Genomic DNA, 13,766 nt, shown 5'->3' with positions numbered 1-13,766 from the left:
ATGAGCATTGGTCCTGAGGACCTTCACCCTACATACCTGTCATGCCCTTGCCGGACATGAGGGGAAACTCTAAAAGCTGCTGACAGTCACCAAATACTTCCTTCTGCCTTATCTGGATAGCTGAAAATCACAGATCACTTCTGTTTTTGTTTTTCCTGATTGCTTTGACTCACAACACACACACACACACACACACACACACACATACACACACACTAAAAAGGACTGTGTGGCCAGGGGAAAAACACAACTGGCAGGGCTAAGGATACGCACACCTGAGACTCCTAGTTCAGTGTCAGGCACGGCAGGTGCTACAGTGGTGCTCTGGCTTCGGTCTCTGGGTCTTACGTGAAACTATCACATCTGAAACAAACCAGCGAGTCATACCTCCATGAAACAGTCTGTTTTTCAAAGAAGTCATCTGTAGAGCGATACGACTCTACAGATTCCCATACAGAAGTTCAGGTTCCTGAACAGAAAGATTTTTGAAATACATAGACACTCAGTGTGAAGCCATCTGGCAACTTTCCAAAGCCCTTCTACACGCTCTCCATCCGTCCATCCTTCCACTGCCCTCCTCTCGAGCTCATTTTCCAATTCACCATCAGTATCTCTCAGTATCTTCCCAGAGCTGCCCGGGTACTCTCTGCGACTCTTACTAGGAATTGCAGTCAGAATAACATTATCTCCTTATCTCAACAGCACGTAGAGTTTGTCTCACAAATATTTGATCCAAGGCAGTGGCAGAAACTTAGTCACCATCTCACAGGGTGCCATGATAAGTTAATACTCAACTAAAGGGCTCTCCATGACATAACCTGGGGAAGCTCAGGAATAATTACAGTTTTCACAGGGTGACGGGTTTGAAAAACAGTCTTTACTGGAGACAAGAAACTTCCATGCTCTGTGCCCAATTAATATCGTTCTGAATTTACTCTTGACCTTAAGAGTATTCCTGACAGGGAGTCAGGCAGTAGCGCAGCGGGTTAAGCGCATGTGGTGTGAAGCGCAAGGACTGGCCTAAGGATACTGGTTCGAGCCCCGGCTCCCTACCTGCAAGGGAGTCACTTCACAGGCGGTGAAGCAGGTCTGCAGGTGTCTGTCTTTCTCTCCCCCTCTGTCTTCCCCTTTCTCCATTTCTCTCTGTCCTAGTTCAGTGTCAGGCAACAACGACGACATCAACAACAACAGTAAGAACAGTAACAACAACAACAACAACAAAAAAAGGCAACAAAAGGGAAAAATAAATATAAAAAAGTCATAAAAAAAAAAAAAAGAGTATTCCTGAATCTCACAAAATGATCAGCAGAGGGGAACCACAAAACGAAGGGTATCTAAGACCTGGGTTTTCCTCCAGGCTCTGCCTACAATCTAACCACCACGTCCAGTAGGTATCCAGGGCTTTGGTATCTTCCAATTGCAAAATGAAAAAACTGGACTACATTTTCCTTCAGGCCACCTGAAGCTAAAAATCCAACAAATCTTCATGATTTCAGTCTCTCTCCATTTCAGAGACAATGGCAAGTTAGCCTTCATTCATTCATTCTTTCTTTCTTTCTCCTTAAAAAAATAAATACCCAGCTTGGGAAGCTTTCATGATTTGAAATTTTATTTTATTTTATTTAACCAGAGCACTGCTCAACTCTGTTTTATGGTGGTGCAGAGGATTGAACCTGGGGCCTTGGAGGCTCAGGCATGAAGAGTCTCTTTGCACAACCACTCTGCTATCTACCTCCTGCCCTGGTTTGAAATTTTCTCTAGGAACATAAACCATAAAGGAAAATGGAGCGAGGGGGGAAGGGAGGGGGAGACGAGTGTAAAAAAGAAAAAAAAGATGATGACGATGACCTCACACTGACGTAGCTAAAATAGAAACTTCATCACTCTCGGGTCATTTTGTCAATAGTTATTCAGAGGCTGCTACCCTAATCACTGTCATTCTAAAAAAGCAAGAGATTTCTAGAGTGTCTTCCTCCTCCTCTTCTCCCCTCCCCTCCCCCTCCAGATCCAATCCCAGTTAACAACTAATAATAATAATGATATGCATTGCATCTTTACAAAATCGATTCACAACTTCGTGCACAAGTCAGGTGGGACCGGGACAAGGGCAGGGACAGGGACAGACAGCCGGGGACGCAGCACTCACTCCCCACCCCCACCGCCCCAGCCAGGGCGTCTGCATTTTCCGGCGCGTCTAGGGCAGGGCGGAGGAGCAACAGCACACCGGGGGCAGGTAACAACCGGAAAGGGAGGCGGCAGGCCCGGCAGGGGTGCTGGGTGCTGGGTGCGGGGTACTAGGTGCTGGGTGCTGTGGGGGGGGCGGGGCAACAGGTCGGGGGCGGGCAACGGCACCGCAGCGCGTCGGAACCCGCTGCCCCCGCAGCCCCTGCACACCCGCCGCTCCGGCCCCGCCCCGCACACTGGGGTCCCCGCACACCCGCCCGCTCACCTGCACCTGTCTGCGGAAGTGGCGCGGAGTGGGCCCCGCCGGCTGCCAGGAGCAGCAGCAGCAGCAGCAGCAGCAGCGGCGGCGGCTGCCCCGGCATGTCGCCCACCGCGCCGGCTCTCGGGGGCCTCGCGTCTGTCCGCCCGTCCGTCCGTCGGTCCGTCAGGCGGTCTCGCCTGCTCAGCGGCTCCTCGGCACACGTCGCTCCGCCCCGACGTCAGCCCGGCTTCTGATCCGCACCCGCCGCCCTGGCCTCAGTAACAACATCCTGCCTGCCGCCCGTCCGCCGCCTCTCAACAGCGGCCGCGGCAGCCGCCCTGCGGAGCGCCGGGCCCGGACAGCCGCGCTGCCGCCGCCATGATGGGCTGCGTCATGTGACGTAGGGCGGGGGCGGGGCGCCTTGACGGGTGCCGCGGACAGCCAATCGCAGTCCCTCGCCGGCCCGGGAGGCCCCGCCTATCGCCCTGGCGGAGGGAGGGAGGGCGCTCCCTGCAGGCGGCGAAGTGCGTGGGTCCACAGGTAATACAGACTAGCGCTCGGAAATTAAAAAAATAAATACAGGGAAGTGGAAAGGAGATCAAAAAGAGAATCCGGACGTCTTGCGGAATGTTTTAGATATTATTTTATTTATATTTTCTTTTTTTTTTTTTCAGTGACTGTTGGTGTTGGACCTCAAGCATGAGGTGCTGAGCTCAGTGCCTGGCAAAGCGTATGCCAGAGTGATGTTCTGCTCTGGTTCTCTCTCTCCCCCGCTGTCTCTTAAATATTTTTATTTTATTTATATTTATTAAATAGATACAGAGAGAAATTGAGAGGGGGAGAAGGTACAGATATAGGGAAAGAGACAGAGATCTCCACTGCTTTAGCTTTCTCCCTGCAGGTGGGGACCAGGGTTTTGAACCCAGCTCCTTGCACACTGCAGTGTGTGCACTTAACCAGGCGCACCATCACCTGCTCCCCCTTATTTAAATATTTTAAAACTATTTACTTATGTATCATTGGATGAAATTGAGAGAGGAGGGGGAGATAAAGAGGGAAAGAGACAAACAACTGCAGCCCTACTTCAACACTCTTTCCCTGAAAGGGGGAACCAGAGGCTTGAACCTGGGTCCTTGCACACTGTAAGATGTGTGCTTAAGCAGGTGCACCACCACCTGGCCCCCTTCTCTCTAGCTCTCTCTTTCTCATACATGAATAAAGCGTGAGTTCGATCCACGTGAGTTCGATCCAGAATGGTGCTCTGGTTCTTTCCTCCATTCTGTCATAAAAAAAACAGACATGTTAACTTGAAAATAAAGCTCTATTTTTGACACACACACACACACACACACACACAGAGAGAGAGAGAGAGAGAGAGAGAGAGAAGGAGAGATGGATGCCAACCAGAGCATCACTCTAGCCTATTTGGTGATGGCAACTTCAAACCTTCAAGTCCTGTGTTTTTGTGCTACTCCACCTCTCTTGCCACCAGCCCTCCTCCCCATTTTTTTCTCAGTATTTGAAAGAATATAAAATAAAACAAACTAAGCTTCCCCCCCACACACACTGTCATAGCTGTCTTGTCTCTTGAGGATGACCGAGGCTGTCCATCAGGAATTTTAGACTTTTCCTGTGCAGTCAGCTGAGAGTACAGTGCCTCTTCCACCAACCCCCCACCTGCCTCAACTCTTAAGCTCAAGCCTGCCCTGTGCCACCAGTTCTCTTCTTGTCCTCTGCTCCACCTGGCACACTCCCTTCCACCCTTGAAGCTCACCTGAAGAATGAATTCATCTCAGGAGGCCCCTCCCCAACTCCTAGGAGAAATGATTGGAATCCCAGGCACTCCACCCCACCCCCAGGGGAGCCCAACCACCAGTCTATCCTGCTACTGTAGGCTTGCTGAAGACAGGACTGTGCCAGGGACATGCCAGATTCCCCCGAGGGGTGGCACAGGTTCTGGTTCCCTTCTCTAAAGACAATGCAATTGATCTTTTATGATTTTTTTTTTTTGGCCTCCAGGGTTATGGCTGGGGTTTGGTGCTGGCACTATGAATCCATTGTTCTGTGGCTATTTTTTGGATAGGACAGAGAGAAATAGAGAAAGAAAAGGGGGGAGATAGGGGAAGAGAAAGATAGACACCTGCAGACAATGCTTCACTGCTTATGAAGTGATCCCCCTGCAGGTGGGGAGCCGGGGGCGGGGGGGGGTTCAAATTAGGATTCTTATGCCAGTCCTTGTGCTTCGCACCATGTACACTTAACTCGCTGTGCTACCTCCCAGACCTCATCTTTTTTTTTTTCATTGTTGTTGCTGTTGTTGTTGGATAGGACAGAGAGAAATCGAAAGAGGAGGGAAAGACAGAGAGGAGGAGAAAAAGATAGACACCTGCAGACCTGCTTCACCACTTGTGAAGTGACCCCCTTGAGGGGGGAGCTGGGGCCTCCAACTGGGATCCTTGTGCGAGTCTTGCACTTTGCGCCATGTGCTTAACCTGGTGTGCTACCGCCCGCCCCCCTGATCTTTTCTGATTTTTTTCCATGCCAGGGAGGCACTTCCAGGTGCCAGCTCTCCTCACCCAGAGCCAGGGCCCACCAAGAGTTAAGGAGAGACCATTGTCCAGCAGGAAAGAAAGGAAAAGCACCTTCCAGGCAGAAGTGACAGCTGCCAGAGCTTGGGGCAGGGGGAGAGAAGAGCCTGAGCTCTCTGGAGAAGCCTGTATCCTCCATTTGTGCAGGAGAGGAACTGATCAGAATCTTAACACGTGGGGCTCAACCAGTGGACAGCAGGGGAGCTCCCGGCTTTTCCAGACTCCTCAAATCTCCAAGCTGAAGCCCAGCTCTGCCGAGCGGCCATGCCAGACAAGTGTACTGATTGATTAGGGCAAACCTATAAACATCTCCACAAACAAATAGTTGGACTGAGAAGTCCTGAGACCAAGCATCCCTTCAGGTGGAGCTGGGGTGGCACAGGGAAGCCAGCAGGGGTACAATCACCCTATTGTTCTGGACTCCCCTCTGAAAGCTCCCTGCCTGAGACCCAGGAAAATGGATGTTCTTGTTGTGTCCAGGGAGGACTCTGTGTGTGTGGACAGAACCCCCCTCCCAAAAGGTTTTGGTACTATTTGAGCAAGCCCCAAAATTTAACACAATAAAACGCTCTTTTCCTCCTCCCACATGGAGCGAAGGTTCAGGGGCAGCTTCTCACTCTCCCACACAGCACATCCCCCTGGCTGGAGAACTGTTCAGCCAATGAAAGCCTGTTTGCTCTGTTTTGTCTTGATTCATCTGGGAGTCAGCTCAGAACACAAGATTAGATCCTTGAGATTAGACACAGTCCTTTCTGATGTTTTTATAGCCCCGCCTCTCCCCCCCAGTCTCTCTCTGTCTCTCAATATTTCTCTCTCTCTTCCTTTTTAAAAATTTCTTGCATTTCATATGTGATAGAGCTTAGATGTGAGTGAAAAGCCAGTACCACTCAGGAGACTAGGGATCAAACCAGGGGCTGTGTACACACACCTAGGAGAGACATAAGGGGGCTCAAGTCTCTTTTATTCCCAGTTGAGCTTGTATCTCTGTGTAATCATGGAGAAAAACTGAAGTTGAATTTTAGACCATGGAGCACTGAAGGCATGTCTTAGCACGCAGAGATTCTTAGCAGAAACTAGAGACATGTTGGCCCCAGGTATGGAGGGAATCTCTGCATGCAGTCCATAGCTGGCCGCCTAGCTGGACATACACAGTGGGCAGAGTGAATCCAGGAAAATCAGGAAGCAGTCAGAGGGTAGCTCCAGCAAAGCAGCAACAACCTTCAGAGATCCTGTGTTCTGTGATGTTAAATGTCCAGTTTATAAAAGACGATTGCAGGACAGGCGAAAAGGCAAAAGAATATGCTTCAGACAATGGACTTAAACAGAAAAAAGGCAGCAAGAAAAAAATTTTCATGAAACAAGCAAACTGTTTCTTTTTCTTTTTTCTTTCTTTTCTTTTTCTTTCTTTCTTTTTTTAAATTTTTTAATATTTATTTTCCCTTGCATTGCCCTTGTAGTTGTTGTTGTTACTGATGTCATCATTGTTAGATAGGACAGACAGAAATGGAGAGAGGAGGGGAAGACAGAAAGGGGGAGAGAAAGATAGACACCTGCTAACCTGCCTCGCTGCCTGTGAAGCGACTCCCCTGCAGGTGGGGAGCCAGGGGCTTGAACTGGGATCCTTATGTGGGTCCTTGCGCTTCATGCCATGTGCGCTTAACCTGCTGTGCTACCGCCCGACTCCCTCTTTCTTTTTTTGCCTCCAGGGTTATTTCTGGGGTTCAATGCCTACACTACACATCCACTGCTCATGGAGGCCATTTTCCCCCCATTTTGTTGCCATTCTTGTTGTTGTTGTTGTTATTGCTGTTGTTGGATAGAACAGAGAGAAATCAAAAGAGGAGGGGAAGACAGAGAGGGGGAGAGAAAGACAGAGACAGCTGTAGACCTGCTTCACTGACTGTGAAGCAACCCCCCCTGCAGGTGAGGAGCCAGGGGCTCGAACTGGGATCCTTGTGTGGATCATTGTGCTTTGCATCGTATGCTACTACCAGGCCTCTATAAGCAAACTGTTTCTAAGACTTATGAGAAGTCTGGTGGTCATCTTTGGAAGGTGGGGGTGGGGGTAGGGACACAGAACATTGGTGGTGGGTATGGTGTGGAACTATGCACTGTAATCTTAAAATACTGTAACCCACTATTAATCACAAATAGAAAGTGGTGAAAAATTTCCCACTGGAACCAGGAAGCAAATACAAGTTCATAGGATTTGCATTTAAAAGGTCCCAGGTTTGATCTCCAACACAAATAGACACAGCTGAGTGGTGCTCTGGTAAATAAATACATAAATAAAAATTTTAAAAGCCTCTCCCTGAGGAAGTTAACAAGGCGGACTTAATAGACAAAACTCATAAATAAAACTACTATTCAAATTATGCTTGAAGAACTACAGGAAGTGAGTGGGGGAGATAGCATAATGTTTCTCAAAAGACTTTCGTGTCTGAGGCTCCAAAGTCCAAGGTTCAGTCCCCAGGACCACCATCAGCCACAGCAGTGCTCTGGTGAAAAAGAAGTAAAACAAATCAAAAGACTTGGTAGGCCTTAATAAGTGTAAAACCAGGGAGTCCGGTGGTAGCTCGGTAGGTTAAGCACACGTGGTATGAAGCACAAGGACCAGCGTTGTTGGGCAGCCCCCCTGCTCCATCCTCCCTTGCTGACGTTATGGTCTATTTACATAATCATTGTTTTGCCTGATCTATCTTCTTTCTACCTCGAGGCCCTCCCTGCCTGCAGGGTACATTAATTCCACCAGTTAAAACCCTTAGCAACCTTTGCTACGGAAGCTTTCTACCTTCCAGCTCTTTCCTTTTCTCCACCCCCCTTTCCTGGCCATTCCCTTTCCTGACTTGCCACTTCCAGTTCTAAATATATAAAAGTGTTGTCTCTGATCAATAAAGACGCATTGTGTTCCCGCCTCGCCAGGAGTTCCTGGTCTCTCTCCCGCGTTGCTGAGTAAGCAGTAGCACAGGTTGGCTCCGGTCGAGTTCTCTCCAACCCAGAGAGCAGGTGCCAGGGAAGAAACACCCGCAACGCTAGCCCAGCACAGCCTAAGTATTCCAGTTCAAGCCCCCGGCTCCCCACCTGCAGGGGACTCACTTCACAAGTGGTGAAGCGGGTCTGCAGGTGTCTATCTTTCTCTCCCCCCCTCTGTCTTCCCTTGTCTCTCCATTTCTCTGTCCTATCCAACAACAATGACATCAATAACAATAATAACTACAACAACAATAAAAAAGGGCAACAAAGCGCAGGTGGCGCAAAGCACAAGGACCGGCATAAGGATCCTGGTTCGAACCCCGGCTCCCCACCTGCAGGGGAGTCATTTCACAGGTGGTGAAGCAGGTCTGCAGGTGTCTATCTTTCTCTCCTCCTCTCTGTCTTCCCCTCCCTCTCTCCATTTCTCTCTGTCCTATCCGACAATGACAACAACAATAATAACTACAACAATAAAACAACAAGGGCAACAAAAGGGAATAAATAAAATAAATATAAAAAAAAATTTTTTAAAAGGGCAACATTGGGGGTCGGGCGGTGGCGCAGTGGGTTAAGCGCATGTGGCGCAAAGCGCAGGGACCGGTGTAAGGATCCCGGTTCAAGCCCCCGGCTCCCCACCTGCAGGGGAGTCGCTTCACAGGCGGTGAAGCAGGTCTGCAGGTGTCTATCTTTCTCTCCCCTTCTCTGTCTTCCCCTCCTCTCTCCATTTCTCTCTGTCCTATCCAACAACGAATTGCGTCAACAAGGGCAATAATAATAACCACAATGAAGCTACAACAAGGGCAACAAAAGGGGGGGGAAAAAAAAGGCCTCCAGGAGCGGTGGATTCATGGTGCAGGCACCGAGCCCAGCAATAACCCTGGAGGGGAAAAAAAAAAAAAAAGAGGGCAACAAAAAGGAAATAAAAAGAAGTGTAAAACCATCCCATACTCATGGCCCAGAAGACTGAATATTGTTTAAAAAATAAATAAATAGGGTGGGGGTAGATAGCATAATGGCTATGCAAAGCAACTTTCATGCCTGAGGCTCTGAAGTCCCAGGTTCAATCCCCCACACCACCAAACGCCAGAGCTGAGCAGTGCTCTGGTTAAAAAAATAAAATAAAATAAAATAAAATAAAAGTAAAATAAATAGGGGAGTCAGGTGGTAGCGCAGCGGGTTAAGCGTAGGTGGCACAAAGTGCAAGGACCAGCATAAGGATCCCGGTTCAAGCCCCTGGCTCCCCACCTGCAGGGGAATCACTTTACAGGAGGTGAAGCAGATGTGCAGGTGTCTATCTTTCTCTCCCCCTCTGTCTCCCCTCCTCTCTCCATTTCTCTCTGTCCTATCCAGTGACAGCAACAACAGCAACAAAAATAATAACAATAACCACAACAATGATAAAACAAGGGCAACAAAAGGGGAAAAAATGGTCTCCGCCAGGAGCAGTGGATTCTTGGTGCAGGCACCAAGCCCTGGCTATAACCCTGGAGGCAAGTAAAATAAAATAAAATAAAATAAAATAAAATAAAATAAAATAAAATAAATAGATAAAAGGATCTGTTAATCCGCAGATCCTATGCAACCCCAGATGGTCTCTCCAGAAATTGAGAAGTTGATCCTAATATTTGTCTTGCATGGGAAAGGGGGGGGGGCTCAAAGGCCCAGAATAGTTCAAAATAAACTTGAGGAAAATAACAAAGAGAATTCCCATTTCTTGGTTACAAAGCTGTAAACATCAAAAAAAAAAACAAACAAAAAACAGTGGGGTAGAGGCGTGAGGATAATGGACTATTACTCAGCAGTGAAAGAGAACAAGGCAACAACAGATGGGAAAGTGTGGATGTACCTTCAAAACACAGTGCTGGGGGCTGGGCAGTGGTGCACTGGGTTAAGTGCACATAGTTCGAAGCACAAGGACTAGCTCAAGGATCCAGGTTCAAGCCCCCTGTTCCCCACCTGCAGGGGGGTCACTTCACAGGTGGTGAAGCGGGCCTGCAGCTGTCTTTTTCTCCCCCTCTGTCTTCCTCTCCTCTCTCAATTTCTCCCTGCCCTATCCAGCAACAACAATAGCAATGGCAACAATAATAGTAACTACAAGGGCAACAAAATTGAAAACAAAAATGGCCTCCAGGAGCAGTGGATGCGTAGTGCAGGCACCAAGCCCCAGTAATAACCCTGGAGGGGGGGGGGGAAGGTCCAGTAGAGTGTCAATGGTAGAAGTGTATGGACACCAAGTCCCAGCAATAATCCTGGTGGCAAAAAACAAAAAACCCACAAATAATGCTAAAAAGTAGGGATTTCCAATTATTTCACTGTGTTCTGCGTTCTTGGAGTTGTGTACATTCATCTACTGTTCATCTTTGACAAATGTGTAGCTCAGATTCAGTCTTGGTGTGAGCATTTATTTACACCATGGAAATTGGGAAAGAACTACTCAAGGATCTTTCTCCACCTCAAAGAATTGTTTTAAATGGGGGGGCAGGTGTTGGCTCAACCAGCTGAACACACATATTACAGTTTACAAAGACCTGGGTCTAAGCCCCTAATCCCCACCTGCAGGGGATGGTGGCGCAGGGCCACAGGTCTCTCTCGTTCTCATTCTGTGTGTGTGTGTGTGTGTGTGTGTTCCCCTTCACTCTCAATTTCTCTCTCTATCTGATGAATAAATAAAGTAGTTTTAAAAGAATTTTATAGACATTGGCAGGGGAGCCGGGTGGTGGCACACCTGGTTAAGCGCACACATTATAGTGTGCAAGGACTCAGGTTCAAGCCCTTAGCCCCCACCTGCAGGGGGAAAGCTTCATGAGTGGTGAAGCAGGGCTGCAGGTGTCTCTCTATCTCTCTTTTTTTATAGGATTTCTCCCTTTTTAATTTTTTTGTATTATCTTTATTTATTGGATAGAGATAGCCAGAAATTGAGAAGAAGGAGGAGACAGAGAGGGAGAGAGACAAACACCTGTAGCCCTGCTTCACTACTTAGGAAGTTTTCCCCCTGCAAGTGGGGGCTGGGGACTTGAACCCAGGTCCTCGTATATTGTAACATGTGTGCTCAACCAGGTATGCCACCACCCAGCCCCTCTCTATCTCCCCACTCCCTCTCTTGATTTCTCTCGGTCTCTACCCAAATAAAATATAAAACAAAACATTGACGGGTTTGCCATAGTTAACTTCCAGAGGTTTTTATGATTTATACCTCTTGTGGACTGGGGTCATTAATTTTGTTACTTTAGTTCAGGCCAGGCAGATGAGACTGCAAGTCCCTCATCCTGCCACATTCTCTCTCAGTCAAAGGCCACACACACCTCATCCCCATGACAGCCAACTTTATCTGCATAATGACGTCTTGTCTCCATCTATGTGTCTCGTGTTACTTCCTTGGTCTTGTCTAGAGTTGTCTGACTCAGGGACAGCTTACCTGGTGGTTTTGCCTGTCAGAATTCCAACCACCGCCCATCATGAGGTACAGGGAACTCCCATGAGAGAATGAATGGGTGAAGGGGAAGAAACAGTGCTCAAATACATGGAGGATAAGGATGCCAGTCACCAGATACTCACAGATGTGTGAAAAACTCCAGGAAATGGGATACCACTGTATTTTAAAGTCTATATTTAAATAATTAATTAATTTTTTATACTTAATATATTTTCTTGCCCTTTTTTAAATTATTGTTGTAGTTATTTTTGTTGTTGTTGGATAGGACAGAGAGAAATGGAGAGAGGAGAGGGAAGACAGAGGGGGAGAGAAGGAGACACCTGCAAACCTGCTTCACCACCTGTGAAGTGACTCCCCTGGAGGTAGGGAGCCGGGGGCTCGAACTGGGATCCTTACACCGGTCCTTGCACTTCATGCCACATACCCTTAACCTGCTGCACTACTGCCCGACTCCCTGTGTTTATTTTTTTATCATCTCCAGGTTGTCACCAATCTGGCTGACTTTTTTTTTCTTTTTTTTTTTAGAGAGAGAGAGAGCTGCAGGCCACAGATATGTAGCTTTTTCCAGTACTCTCATACTTCCATATGGTGTATCCAGGGCTTGAACCTGAGTCATGCTTACAGCAAAGCAGGCACCCTCCCAAGTGAGCTATGTTCTGGGGTGTTTTGTTTTGTTCCAGAGTTTATGGTATTGCTGCGGATTGAACCTGGAACTTTGGAAACTCAGGCCTGAAAGCCTTTTTTTTTTTTTTTTTGCAGAGCCATCATGCTATCTCCCCTGCTCTATTTTTCCAGTTTTTCATCTAATCATCTAGTTCGTTTTTCCTCCCTTTCTTTCTTTTTCTTTCATTCTCTTACAGAGAAATTAAGAAGGAAGGGGGAGCCTGTGAGGGAGAGAGAGAAAGAGACACCTGCATCCCAGCTTTGCTTCATGCCTTGTGAAGCCCCCCACACACACAGGTGGAAACCAGGAGCTTGAAATGGGTCCTTGCACACTGTGATGTGTCCACTCAAACAGATGCAGTGCCAATTGGCCCTCTGCTCTTGTTTTTTTTTAAATTTTATTTATTTATTTATTCCCTTTTGTTGCCCTTGTTTTATTGTTGTAGTTATTATTGTTGTTGTTGTTAGATAGAACAGAGAGAAATGGAGAGAAGAGGGGAAGACAGAGAGGGGGAGAGAAAGATAGACACCTGCAGACCTGCTTCACCACTTGTGAAGTGACTCCCTGCTGGTGGGGAGCTGGGGATTCGAACCAGGATCCTTATGCCGGTCCTTGCACTTTGTGCCACCTGCGCTTAACTTGCTGCGCTACCACCAGTTTTTTGTTTGTTTTGTTTTTAAGATTTCTTTATTTCTATGAAAGAGAGAGAAAGAGAAAACCAGAGCACCACTCTGTTCTGGCATGTGTGACACCAGGGACTAAATCTTGGTGTACCAACTGGCATCATAGCATTAACACCAGCACACCTTTCCCCACAGGCTGCCATGCACACGCCTTCTCTGGGAAGTGAGCTTTATTTGACATACAAAGGAGTCACTTTCTCTGCATCAGAAAGCTCCCCAAGTTAACTCTCTTTTCAGTCACCAGGTTCCAGGTGTCATCAGGATGCCGGCCAGACTTCCCTGGATTGAAGACCCCACCAATATGTCCTGGAGCTCAGCTTCCCCAGAGACCCACCCTACTAGGGAAAGAGAGAGGCAGACTGGGAGTATGGACCGACCAGTCAACGCCCATGTTCAGCAGGGAAGCAATTACAGAAGCCAGACCTTCTACCTTCTGCAACCCACAATGACCCTGGGTCCATGCTCCCAGAGGGATAGAGAATGGGAAAGCTATCGGGGGAGGGGGTGGGATATGGAGATTGGGTGGTGGGAATTGTGTGGAGTTGTACTGCTCCTACCCTATGGTTTTGTTAATTAATCCTTTCTTAAATAAAAAATAAAAAAAAAGAAAGCTCCCCAAGCACTTACAGGTAGTGACTCTTCAAATATTTTCAAATTTTAGAGCCTTCTCATCATTGCCAGTGACTCCCCATCTGCCCCCTCCTCCTGGCCCTTGGCGACCGCTAATCTACCCTCAGTCTCAGACCTGGGTCACACGGACGCCTCCTGCAAGTGAAATAACACTCTGGGGCTGGTTGTTGGTGACTGAATTAGATCATTGCTCTGTCCCAGTGGTCAGATGCGGACGTGACATGGTCACTGAACTGTTTCATATGGGCAGAGGGCCCCTGGAGACTCAAACTTGGGTGACCTGGCTTCAGAGTCCATGCTGAGCCTCAGAATCAGGCATGGATACTGTGAAGGGTCTGTTAAATGTGGGAGGAGGTGGTGATGTGGGAAG

General features: G+C 48.0%; 1 protein-coding gene across 4 annotated transcripts in view; it reads right to left on the bottom strand.

Annotated features, from left to right (window-relative positions):
- Positions 1 to 2,827, bottom strand: part of LMTK2 (lemur tyrosine kinase 2) — a 91,335-nt gene extending 88,508 nt beyond the window's left edge. For 3 of the 4 annotated variants that reach the window (XM_060173238.1, XM_060173242.1, XM_060173239.1), the window contains exon 1: positions 2,450 to 2,826. In XM_060173238.1, the coding sequence (XP_060029221.1) occupies positions 2,450 to 2,546 (97 nt within the window). In that variant the 5' untranslated portion in view covers positions 2,547 to 2,826. Of the gene's footprint in view, positions 1 to 2,449 lie in introns of all 4 variants that reach the window. The other variant, XM_060173240.1, reaches the window with a different exon arrangement.
- Between the last annotated feature and the right edge of the window lie 10,939 nt (positions 2,828 to 13,766).

Source organism: Erinaceus europaeus, chromosome 15, assembly GCF_950295315.1.
Source record: "Erinaceus europaeus chromosome 15, mEriEur2.1, whole genome shotgun sequence".
Classification (NCBI taxonomy): domain Eukaryota; kingdom Metazoa; phylum Chordata; class Mammalia; order Eulipotyphla; family Erinaceidae; genus Erinaceus; species Erinaceus europaeus.
This window is presented reverse-complemented; position numbering and strand designations above follow the sequence as displayed.